Source organism: Mobula hypostoma, chromosome 20 (assembly GCF_963921235.1).
Source record: "Mobula hypostoma chromosome 20, sMobHyp1.1, whole genome shotgun sequence".
In the NCBI taxonomy this organism is placed as follows: domain Eukaryota; kingdom Metazoa; phylum Chordata; class Chondrichthyes; order Myliobatiformes; family Myliobatidae; genus Mobula; species Mobula hypostoma.
In genome coordinates this window covers 37475063-37488337 of record NC_086116.1, presented here as the reverse complement: position 1 = coordinate 37488337, position 13275 = coordinate 37475063, and the positions used below count along the sequence as shown (strand labels likewise).

The 13275-nt window shown below is 44.3% G+C and overlaps 1 protein-coding gene across 2 annotated transcripts in view; it reads right to left on the bottom strand.

Annotated features, from left to right (window-relative positions):
• Positions 1-13275, bottom strand: part of ankrd16 (ankyrin repeat domain 16) — a 33872-nt gene extending 20597 nt beyond the window's left edge. The window contains exon 1 of one of the 2 annotated variants that reach the window (XM_063072680.1): positions 12491-13275. In XM_063072680.1, coding sequence (XP_062928750.1) covers positions 12491-12828 — 338 coding nt within the window. In that variant the 5' untranslated portion in view covers positions 12829-13275. The remainder of the gene's footprint in view (positions 1-12490) is intronic. The other variant, XM_063072679.1, reaches the window with a different exon arrangement.

Genomic DNA, 13275 nt, shown 5'->3' with positions numbered 1-13275 from the left:
TAACTAGCGCATTACATATATTTGAAGCACAACACATGAAGTAGTATTTCCAGAAATAAATTAACAAATAAAATATATCCCTAAAGATTGACATTTAGCATTAGATGCATTTACAACACAAGTGAGAAAGTAAACAATATAATGCTACTGGGCTTCACACAGTAAGTGATGAGATCTGGGTGACGGCATGGAGTTCAGTAGTCTCACGGCTTGGGAGAAGACAATGTCTCCCCTCCTAATAGTCCTTGTGCTAATGCTAAGGACCTCCTACCTGATCAATTCATGGCAGTCTGCTGTTTGAACAGCGGCCATACGGCGATTGAGATTGATTGGCAAGAACAAGTAAAAAGGATGGAGCAAGTGGAGTGGCCATTGTTAAGAGTGGAGTTTTGAAGGCTCTTTGAGGCTTCAGTGAGGGGAGGCTTGAGTGAAAGAACGTGAAAAAGCTGCAGGTAGATTATTCTTCCCAGATTATTTATTGTCTCCCTCTTTATATTTGCACGGTGAGAACAGTAGGGAAGACAGGCAGAATAGTCGACGCTTGCGGGATGTGGGAAGGCAGGGAGGCAGTTAGGAAGGGGAAAGGGAAAAGAGTATTTCTGTGGCCACCCTCCTCAACAACAGGATTCTGTTGGGGGATGACGTAGCAGAGGAAAGCAACAGTGGTCAGGTCTCTGGGACTGAGACTCAGAAGGGAAGGGGCTGAAGAGGCGAGCTGTGGTGATGGGAGATTTATTAGTTAGAAGGACAGAAAGGAGGTTCTGTGGATCCCAGGTGCCAGAGTCTGGGATATCTCAGATTGAGTCCTCAGCATTCTTAAGTGGAAGGGTGAACAGCCAGAGGTCATGGTTCATGAAGGTACTATTCACGTAGGTAGGAAGAGTGACGAGGTTCTGCAAAGTGAGTTCATGGAGTTAAATGTGAAGTTAAAGGACAGAACCTCTAGGGCTGTGATCTCAGAATTGCTACCTGTGCCATGTGCTAGTGAGGCCAGAAATAGGACAATTATACAGTTCAACATGTGGCAAAGCAGTTGGTGTAGGAGGAAGGACATGAGATTTTTGGATCATTGGAACATGGGATCTGTACAGAAGAGATGGTTTGCACCTGAACTGGAAGGAGACTGATATAATAGTGGGAAGGGGGAATTTAAACTAGAGTCACAGGGGGATGGGAATTAGAGTGCCAGAACAGATAGTGGAGAGGTTGTGGAGACAGATGTTGTTAAGGCTACAGACAAAGTCAGGAATCAAAACACTGATGTGCAATGAATGTTCTGAGCTGCGTATATTTCAATCCAAGAAGTATTGTAGGAAAGGCAAGGATCAAAACATGGAACTATGATATTGCAGCCATGAATGAGACTTGGTTGTAGGAGGGGCAGGATTGGCAGCTCAGTATTCTAGAGTTCTGTTGTTTTGGAGGCGACGTAGCAGGAGGGATTAAAGGGGAAGGGGTGGAGTTACTTGTCAGGGAAAACATCACAGCAGTGCTCAGTCAAGACAGACTGGAGAACTCATCTAGTGTGGCGTTATGGGTAGAACTGAGGAATAAGAAAGATTTAACCACGTTAATTGGGCTATATTACAGACTATCCAACAATCCGCGGGATTTAGAGGAACAAGTTTGTAAAGAGATCGCAGACTGTTGCAAGGAGCACAAGATTGTTTTAGTAGGTGATTTTAACCATCCACGTATTGACTGGGACTCCCATACTGTAGATGGGATAGAGTTTGTCAAATGTGTTCAGGAAAGTTTCCTTAATCAGTATGTAGAAGTCCCAAAGGGAGAATGTGCAATACTTGATCTGCTATTAGGGAATGTGACAGGGCAGGTGATAGGGGAACACTTTCCATCTAGTGATCATAATGCCATTAGTTTCAAAGTAAATATGGAAAAAGATAGGTATGGTCCATGGATTGACATTCTAAATTGGAGAAAGGCCAATTTTGATGTTTTCAGCAAGGATCTGGCAAGTGTGGACTGGATAGGCTGTTTCCTGGCAAATGTGTATTTGGTAAGTTGTCAGCCTCCAAAAGTAAAGTCTTTAGAGTACAAAGCTTGTATGAGGCTGTCAGAATAAAATGCAACGATAACAGGTTGAGGAAACCTTGAATTTCAATAGATATTGAGGCCTTGGTTAAGAAAAAAAAAGAGGTGCATAGCAAGTAGGAACAAAATGGTGCTTAGGGAGTATAAGAAATGGAAGAAAATAGCTAAGAGAGAAGTCAGAAGGGCTATAAAAAGGACAAGGTTGTCCTAGCAAACAAGGTGAAGGAAAATCCTAAGGGATTCTAGAAATATGTTTGAAGTAAAAGGATTGTAAGGGACAAAGCTGTCACTCTGGAAGATCACAATGGTAATCTATACGTGGAACTAAAAGAGATTGAGGAGATCTTAAATGATATTTTTGCTTAGGAGATGGACACAGAGTCTACAGCAGTAAGGCAAAGGAACAGCAAGGTCATGGATCCTATACAGTTTACAGAGGAGGAGGTGGGAGGTGTTCGTTGTCCTGAGGCAAATTAGGGTGGGTAAATCCCCAGGGCCTGACAAGGTGTTCCCTTGGACGCTGTGTGAGGCAACAGCAGAAATTGCAGGGGCCCTAGTAGAGATATTTAAACCATCCTTAGCGATGGGGGAGGTACTGGAGTGTTGGAGGATAGTTAATGTTGTTCTGCTGTTTAAGAAAGGTTCTAAAAATAAACCAGGAAATTATAGGCCGGTGAGCCTGACGTCAGTAGTAGGGAAGTTATTGGAAAGCATTCTAAGGGACCAGATAGATAAGTATCAGAATAGACATGGACTGATTAAGGATAGTCAGCATGGCTTCATGCATTGTAGGTCGTGTCTAACCAATTTTAAGAGTTTTTCAGGGAAGTTACCAGGAAAGCTGATGAAGGCAAGGCAGTAGGTGTTGTCTACATGGACATCAACAAGGTATTTGACAAGGTCCTGCATCGAAGGTTGGTCAAAAAGGTCCAGTCGCTATGCATTCAAGATGAGGTAGCAAACTGGATTAGACACTGGCTTTGTGGGATAAGCCAGAGAGTGGTAGTAGATGGTTGCCTCTCTGACTGGAGGCCTGTGACTTGTGGAGTGCTGCAGGGACTGGTGCTGTGCCCACTGATGTTTGTCATCTATATCAATGACCTGGATAACAATGTGGTTAGCTTGATCAGCAAATTTGCAGATGACACCAATACTGTGGGTGTGGTGGACAACAAGGAAGCCTATCAGAGCTTGCAGTAGAATTTGGAAAAATGGACTGAAAAATAGCAGATGGAATTTAGTGCAGACAAATGTGAGTTGTTGCACTTTGATAGGTCTGACTAGGGTAGGTCTTACACAGTGTACAGTAGGGCACTGAGCAGTGTGGTAGGACAAGGATCTGGGAATGCGGTTCCACAAGTCATTGAAATTGGCAGCACATGCAGATGGGGTTGTAAAGAAAGTTTTTGGCACATTAGCCTTCATAAATCAAAGTGGTAAGTACAGGGTATGGGATGTTATGTTAACATCGTAAAAAACATTGGCGAGGCCCAATTTCAAGTGTTGTGTACAGTTTTGGTTACCTACAGGAAAGATATAAATAAGGTTGAAAGAATACAGGGAAAATCTACAAGGATATTGCCAGGACCGGAGGACCTGAGTAATGAGGAAAGATTGATTAGGTTAGGACTGTATTCTTTGGAACATAGAAGAGTGAGGGGATATTTGATAGCCGTAAACAAAATTATGAGGAGGCTTTTTCCACTGAGGTTAGGTGGGACTACAACTAGAGGTCATGGGTTAAGGGTGAAAGGTGAAAGGTTTAAGGGGAACATGAGGGGAAACCTTTTTACTCAGAGGGTTGTGAGAGCGTGGAACAAGCTGCCAGCACAAGTGGCGCTCTCAAACTCAATTTGAATGTTCAAGAGGGTAGAGTGTCAAAGACATTGTGGGATGGAAGGAAGGGCTCCTTGACAGTGCTAAGGGCCCTGCGTACACGATGCTCCTGATAAAATATCCTGGATGGATGGATGGATGGAAGAAAGACCCAGATGACCCTCTCAGCAGTCCTCGCAATCTCTTGTAGGGAATTGTGGTCAGATGCCTTGCAATTCCTATACTAGCCAGCCAGGATTCTCTCAATGGTTCTCCTATAAAAATGGTTAGAATGGGCTGGGAGGGGGTTGGTCTTTGCTCGCCTGAATCTCCTCAGGAAGTGGAGAAGCTGCTGTGCTTCCTTGACTAAAGAGATGGTGCTGGTGTGAATACAATGACATCTTTGATCATGTAGCCTTGTGTACTGTAGCTCTATTCCAATGCGCTTCGCAGACTTTACTCTCCAACTTTTTGTAAATACTGAAGACAAAGGAGCATATAGATGCAGGAATTTAGAAAAAAACAGAATTTTGTGGAACTCAGTGAGTCAAGCATCTTCTTTGGAGGCAAACGGGTAAGTTGGCATTTTGGAGTAGAGACCCTGCATCAGGACCTACTGAAATTTTGATCCAAAATATTACCGTGCATCTTTTGTCTCCACAGATGCTGCTTGACCATTCTTACAGCATCATGGTTTTCTTTTGCAAGAACTTTTGCATGTGGCAGATGGAGTTCAACCCAGATTTAAGTGTGAGGTGGTTCATTTTGGTAGGTCAAATATGATGGCAGAATATACTGTTAATGGTAATGGCAGAGTGGAGGATCAGAGGTATCTTGGGGTCCGGGTCCATAGGACACTCAAAGTTGCTATGCAGGTTGGCTCTGTGGTTAAGAAAGCATAAGGTGCATTGGCCTTCATCAACCTGTGTTTAAGAGCCGAGAGGTGATGTTGCAGCTATATAGGACCCTGGTCAGACCCCACTTGGAGTACTGTGCTCAATTCTGGTCGCCTCACTACAGGAAAGACGTGGAAACCATAGAAAGGGTGCAGAGGAGATTTACAAGGATGTCGCCTAGATTGGGGAGCATGCCTTATGAGAATAGGTTGAGTGAACTCGGCCTTTTCTCTTTGGAGCAACGGAGGATGAGAGGTGACCTGATAGAGGTGTGTAATATAATAACAGGCATTAATTGTGTGGATAGTCAGAGGCTTTTTCCCAGGGCTGAAATGGCTAGCACAAGAGGGCATAGTTGTAAGGTGCTTGAAGTAGGTACAGAGGAGATGTCGGGTAAGTTCTTACGCAGAGTGGTGAGTGCATGGAACGGGCTGCCGGAGGCGGTGGTGGAGGTGAAAATGATAGGGTCTTTTAAGAAACTTCTGGATAGGTACATGGAGCTTAGAAAAATAAAGGGCCATGGGTAAGCCTAGGTAGTTTTAAGGTAAGGGCATGTTCGGCACAGTTTTGTGTGCCGAAGGGCCTGTATTGTGCTGTAAGTTTTCTATGTTTCTAACTATTGGTACTTGATTGTTCTTAGGGTAGGTCTACACCATGGCGGCACAGTCACGGCACGGAAACAGGCCTTATTTGGATCCTAATGGTTTTGTGATCCAAAGCTTCTTCAGAAGAATGAAGCATGTTTCTTTCAGCCATTTTATTAGATGTTATAAGAACAAAAAAAAAATGAGCAAAGAGAGAGCTGAGAGAACATACAAAAGACAAAAGGACACTGCAGCTGTGGTCATCTCACACCGAAACTAGAGATACAAAAAATTCCAGTGATAACAATTAATCTATAAAATAGCCAGATTCAAGTGGTATGACACCTGCTCCTGAAAACAAAGATGATGAATACAGAAGCAACTGTATCGTAATTACTGGAAAATTCACTGAACAATTGCATGTATATAGGTGGCTATTTAAAAATACAAGCAAGCCTTGTAAGGTTTAACAAGATGAAACTAACAATTCTACAGCTCATTCTGAGCAGCCAACTGAGCCCACATGGACTATCAAACATCCATTTGCACTAATCTTACATGAGTCTCATCTTTTATTCTCCCCACATTCCCCTCAACTCTCCCCAAATTCTACCACCCAGCTAAGGGCTGCTGGTGGAATATGCAGAGGCCAATTATCCTACCAACCTCCTTGTCTTTGAGATGTGTGAAGAAACCGGGGCGTCCGGGTAGAATCCCAGAGGTCACAGGGGGAAAACACGAATTCTGCACGGTTGTCAAATCGAACCAAAGTCAGAATTGAACCTAGCAGCGGCTCTACTTGTTTAACCAATGTCCCTGACCATATGTTCGGAAGAAGTATTCCAAAAAAGCATTCTGTCAGCTGGGTGTCTCCAGCTCTCCCTTGCCATTTTCTAGTAGCTGTTGTGTGTACTGCCCTTGAGCACAGCACCACCTAGTGGTCTCTGATTCTACAAACACAAAACAAAATCTACAGCTGATGGACCGGGATACAAAATGAATTACTGTACTCAGAAAAAGACTGATAGATGTACATTTATCATCGCACCTTTCCCACAAACCCAAGGCAGCCTTAAAATATAAGGAATATTTTTGGAATGGAACGACTGATGATAAAAATCTTGGTGACTGATATGCCCCAAAATAGTGAGAAAATATTTTTATATATATCTTTTTCAGGATGTGTGGCAAGATTAGCATTTATTGTCCTCAAACTGAAGTGGCAGGTGAGATTCAATCCTATTGCTGGATCTGGACATGCAGTACTATGCACATATACATGGCTAGGGTGCCTAAGACTTTTGCACAACACTGTAGTAATTCTATGTACAGGTGTCCCCTGCTTTTTGAACGTTCGCTTTACGAAACCTCACTGTTACGAAAGACCTACATTAGTACCCTGTTTTCGCTTTCAGAAGGTGTTTTCACCGTTACGAAAAAAAATCAGCACGCGATAAAAGGCAGCGCGCGCCCCAAGCAGCCGCTCTCCCCGGATTCAGAACTGTATTCTTGCCGGCATTGCTTAAACACGTGCCTATGAGCAGCTGTTTGCAAGATGAGTTCTATGGTATCGGAAAAGCCTAAAAGAGCTCGTAAGGGTGTTACACTTAGCGTAAAACTAGACATAATTAAGTGTTTAGATCGTGGTGAACGAAGTAAGGACAAAGTGAGTTTGGCTTGTGGAAGTTGACGAAGATGATGTTGAAGAGGTTTTGGCATTCCATGACCAAGAACTGATAGATGAAGAGCTGATGCAATTGGAAGAGGAAACGATAACAATCGAAACCAAATGCAGTAGCGAACGGACCGAAAGTGAAGTCGTCCAGGAACTGAACGTGAAGCAACTACGTGAGATTTTAGCTGCAATGATAAAGTACGACTTTAATTTTGAAAGGGTACGTAGGCTTAGGGCATATTTGCAGGATGGTTTGAGTGCTTACAAAGAACTGTGATAGAAAAATGCATGAGGCTCAGCAGTCAAGCAAGCCTTCCACATCAGCCACAGCAGACGACGAACCTCGACCTTCGACATCGAGGCGGGCAGAGATAGAAGATGAGCTGCCTGCTCTAATGGAAACAGACGATGACGAGATGACACCCCAGTGTCCCACCTCCCCAACCCCCAGGCCACGGACAGATAACGACTCATGGAGAATGCGGCGGTAGCCAGGAAGCACACAGCACATCTTTAAGAAAAAATCCGAAATAAACACGCTAATTAATTAGGTGCCGCCCAACACATAATTACAGCCTGTTTGTTTCGGCTTTTTTCGTAAAGATGTGCTGTGTGCCTCCCGGCTACCGCTGCACCTCTGCATGCTTCGTGGATCGGGATCGGGTCGCTGCCTGGAGGGTGGGAGTCACTGCACCACCCCAACCTGCGACGACTCAGCCTAACACACCATCATCAGTATGCTCGGCGCTGTCCCAATTCCGGTAAGTGATACTACACTGTACATACATTATTTCTACTTTATATAGGCTGTGTATTTTTACTGTTATTTGGTATGATTTGGCAGCTTCATAGCTTAAAGGTTACTGGACAGCACTTACGCTGTGTTTTTGCCAACAGTGCTTGCGTGAGATTTTCTGCTGACGGCGCTTGCTGAGATTTTTGCTACGGAGAACAGTGCAGCAATGATTGTGGAAAAGTATTTCTACTTTATATAGGCTGTGTATTTATCATATCATTCCTGCTATTACTATATGTTACTGTTGTTTTAGGTTTTATGTGTTATTTGGCATGATTTGGTAGGTTATTTTTGAGTCTGCAAATGCTCACAAAATTTTCCCATATAAATAAATGGTAACTGCTTCTTCGCTTTACGACATTTCGGCTTACGAACCATTTCGTAGGAACGCTCCACCTTCGGATGGTGGGGGAAACCTGTATTGCACTGTACTGCCACCACACAAAAAAAACAAATTTCATGACATATGTGAGTGATGATAAACCTGATTCTGCTATGGGTCTCTATTGTGGACTGAGAGTGGGAAGGGGGCAGGGAGAGGGGAATCATGGTTGGGAAAAGGGGAAGTGAGGGGAGGGAGTGGAAAGCACCAGAGAGACATTCTGTAATGATCAATAGACCAATTGTTTGGAATCAAATGGCCTTGCCTGGTGTCTCAGGGCTGGGTGTGTCTGCACCTGCACCATCTCCCCACCACTGGCACTCCGTCTCTGCCACCTGTCCACACCCCTCCCGTGGTGCTTCACCCTCGCTATTCCCAACATCCTTCGCTCCCACCAGATTTACAAACTTCCTCTCCACTCCACGTTGACAAATCCAGTATCATACAAAAGTCTTAGGCACCCCAAACACATACGTGCCCAAGGGCTTTGCACAGTACTGTACATGTACAGGCCAATTAAAGAAGGCAGATTCTTTTTGTTAATCGAATGGATTTTTAAAACATGATTAATTATTATTGATATTGCATATTTTTAATTGCAGCTATATTTATTTACGTAAACTTAATATTCTCAGCTACTATCAAGAGGTGTAAAAAGAAGAGTGTTACATCCAGATTGGGAGGGAAAACAGCTGATGAAACAGGAAAACCGTGAGGCAGAGCATATGAGGCTAAGAAAAGGCACAACAAAACAGGTGCAGGAGTAGGCCACTTGGCCCTTCGAGCCTGCCCCACCATTCAATCCGTTATTACCACTCAACTGTTGAACCACAGGGGATAACTTCACTCAATTTCACTTGCCCCCATTACTGAAATGTTCCCACAACCTATGGGCTCACTTTCAAAGACTCTTCATCTCACGTTCTCATTATTTATCGCTTATTTATTTATTATTTGGCGTCAGTGTGGGTAAATTGATGTAAAGTATTCTTAGAGATGGTATATATAATTATCTGGATAGACGGTCTGATTAGGAACAGTCAATATGGATTTGTGCGTGGAAGGTCATGTTTGACAAATCTTACTGAATTTTTTGGGAGGTTACTAGGAAAGTTGATGAGGGTAAAGCAGTGGATGTTGTCTATATGGACCTCAGTAAGGCCTTTGACAAGGTCCCACACGGAAGATTAGTTAGGAAGGTTCAATCGTTAGGTACTAATATTGAAGTAGTAAAATGGATTCAGCAGTGGCTGGATGGGAGACGCCAGAGAGTAGTGGTGGATAACGGTTTGTCAGATTGGAGGCCGGTGACTAGTGGTGTGCCTCAGGGATCTGTACTGGGTCCAATGTTATTTGTCATATACATTGATGATCTGGATGATGGGGTGGGAAACTGGATGAGTAAGTATGCAGATGATACTAAGATAGGTGGAGTTGTGGATAATGAAGTAGGTTTTCAAAGCTTGCAGAGAGATTTAGGCCAGTTAGAAGAGTGGGCTGAAAGATGGCAGATGGAGTTTAATGCTGATAAATGTGAGGTGCTACATTTTGGTGGGACTAATCAAAATAGGACACACATGGTAAATGGTAGAGCATTGAAGAATGCAGTAGAACAGAGAGATCTAGGAATAATGGTCCATAGTTCCCTGAAGGTGGAATCTCATGTGGATAGGGTGGTGAAGAAAGCTTTTGGTATGCTGGCCTTTATAAATCAGAGCATTGATTATAGGAGTTGGGATGTAATGCTGAAATTGTACAAGGCATTGGTGAGGCCAAATTTGGAGTATAGTGTACAGTTTTGGTCACCGAATTATAGGAAAGATATCAACAAAATAGAGAGAGTACAGAGAAGGTTTACTAGAATGTTACCTGGGTTTCATCACCTAAGTTACAGAGAAAGGTTGAACAAGTTGGGTTATTCTTTGGAATGTAGAAGGTTGAGGGTTGAGGAGGGAATTGATAGAGGTATTTAAAATTATGAGGGGGATAGATAGAGTTGACGTAGATAGGTTTTTTCCATTGAGAGTGGGGGAGATTCAAACAAGAGAACATGAGTTGAGAGTTAAAGGGCAAAAGTTTAGGGGTAACATGAGAGGGAACTTCTTTACTCAAGAGAGTGGTAGCTGAGTGGAACGAGCTTCCAGCAGAAGTGGTTGAGGCAGGTTCGATGTTGTCATTTAAAGTTAAATTGGACAGCTATATGGACAGAAAGGAATGGAGGGTTATGGGCTGAGTGCAGGTCAGTGGGACGAGGTGAGAGTAAGAGTTCGGCACGGACTAGAAGGGCCGAAATGGCTTGTTTCCGTGCTGTAATTGTTATATGGTCATATTATTACTATTATTATTTTGTTTTTTTTTGTCTTTGCTCAGTTTATTGTCTTTTGTCCAATATTCTCTGCCATATGTCCAGATGGTGCGGACTTTCATTGATTCTATTATGGTAATTCAATTTATTGAGTATGCCCAAAAGAACATGAATCTCAGGGTTGTATATGGTGACATTTCTGTATCTAGATAATAAATTTACTTCGAAGTTTGATCTGCTCCAGGCCTCATCTTCACTCCTTTGTCACTTCCACAAAGTCCTCAATTTCCTGACCTTTCAAATATTTACCTATAGCCATTTTAGACACAACTCCCTGTTACTATTGACAGTGAGGAGATGGATGTGGTGAGAACCTATAAGTACCTGGATGACAGACTTGAGTGGAACACCAAAACAGAGGCTGTGTACAGGAAGGGCCAGAGTTGCCTCTACTTCCTGAGGAGACTGAGGTCCTTTGGAGTATGCAGGCCTCTCCTTCACATGTCCTACCAGTCTGTTGTCACCAGTACAATCTTCTATGCGGTGGTGTGCTGGGTCAATGGCATCAACATGGGTGATGCCAACAGGCTCGATAAACTGATTAGAAAAGCTAGCTGTTACAGGAGTCAAACTGGACACACTGGAGGCTGTGGTAGGCCAAAGGACCCTACGGAAAAGCATGGCAATTCTGGGTGGTGTTTCTCCCCCTCTGCAAGCCACCTTGGCTGAACAGAGGAGCACTTTCAGCAACAGACTAAGACAACTGCGCTACTCCAAACAGCACCATATGAGGTCATTCTTACCCTTGGCCACTAGGCTCTGTATTGAGTCAACCAACAGCCAGGGAAGTGACAACTCCCCCACCCCTCCTGTCAGACTGTTTGAGGTATCTTATTTTTTATTCTTTCTACTTCCTTTCTAATATTTATATCTGTGCACTTGTAATGCTGCTGTGACACTGTGATTTCCTTTGGAATCAGTAAAGTATCTATCTAATGATTGAGTCTCTTCCACCCTCAAAAGCATGAATCCCAAAAATTCACTGCCCCCTGAGATGAAACTCTCACGTACTTCAGTTTTGAATGACCAAATCTTTTATCGTGCTAGTGAAAACATTTCAACATCGATCTAGATATAGTGTCTCATTTGGAAACACTGCCTGTCCACGTCCCTGCACAGATGCTGCCTGACCCACCGAGTTCCTCCAGCATTTTGTCTGTGGCTCCATATTCCAACATTGCTGCTGCCTTTTGTGTCTCAGCATATGTTCAGCTCTCCAAGGATCTTACGTTTGTAGAAGGTCGCCCCTCTTTCTTCTCGACTCTAAGGAGTACTGACCCAACCACTTGGTAGGCCAGATATTTTAATGGAGTGGTTGAGTTTAGAGCTTTGATGTAATGTCGCAGCTCTATAAACCCTGATTAGACAACATCTGGAGTACCCTGTTCAGTTCTGGTCACCTCGTTACAGGGAGGATATGGAAGCTTTAGAGCGATTTACCTGGATGCTGCCTGGACTAAACGGGCTGAGCAAGCCAAGGCTTTTCTCTTTGGAGTGAAAGAGGTGACTTGATAAGAGGTGTACAAGATGATAAGAGGCATTGATTGAGTGGAAGGCCAGAGACTTTTCCCAAGGTGGAAATGGCTAATCCGAGGGCGCATAATTTTAAGGTGATTGAAGGAAAGTACAGTGGGGTACTCAGAGGTAAGTTCTTTACACAGAGGTGTGTGGTACATTCTGTCAGGGGTGTTGGTAGAGGCAGGTAAACTAGGGGCATTTAAGAAACTCTTAGATAAGCCCATGGATATTAGAAAAAATGGAGGGCTACGTGGGAGGGAAGAGTTAGATTGATCTTAGGTTAAAAGGCTGGAGCAACATCATGGACTGGAGGCCTGCACTGTGCTGTAGTGTTCTATATTCTCTAGGTCGCCTATAAGCAAAGGGCGGGGGGGGGGGGATTATTAATTGAACGGTGCTGCGCTTACCAATCAGCCTTCTTCAAAGAGTCAATCTTGGCACCTCTTAGAATCAGGTACCTCAGACACTCTCTGTGACCCATGGAAGCTGCTTCATGCAAGGCTCGCTTATAATCGCCGTTGACGAGTTCCACGTCAGCTCCAAGCTCCTCTATCAGGTACTTCAGAACGTCCAGCTGCCCGTGCCTGGCCGCATAATGAACCGCCGTGTCACCGGAGCGCCCAAAGTGTCCCTGAACTATGGCAGTCCTGACACTCTCACACCTGGACACCTCTTCCTCAAGGAGCCCCCGGTTCCCTTCCTGGGTCAGTCTGAGGAGGCGCTTAATGTTGTCCTGCTGGGCCATCCCGCTGAACGGTTTCAATATATATCCAGATTAGCAGGCCTGTGAGAAACAGTAATTAACGTCTCTTTTCTCTTGCAACGGCAGTAAACCGAATCACTCGTTACTGCAACACACACAAACCGCTGGCAGAGCTCAGCCAGCCAGGCAGCACCTATGAAGGAAAGGGGAACAGTCGGCGTTTAGGGCCGAGACCCTTCGTCAGATCTCCAGCATCTGCAGAACCCCTCGGGTTATCATTTACGGATTCTCAGGCTGACGGGCGTGCATTGGAGCTGGGACCTCCCACTGGTGCTTATAATCAACCTGGAGGGCATGACTCGTCCCTCAGCACTCAACACAGGCAGATTCAGCACATCCAACCTCCCCTGACAGCCCCGCTCCGCTCCGGTCCGGTCCAACACACGCGCTCTGTAGTCACGGCCCTCCGGGCTCCCGCTGACCGACCAC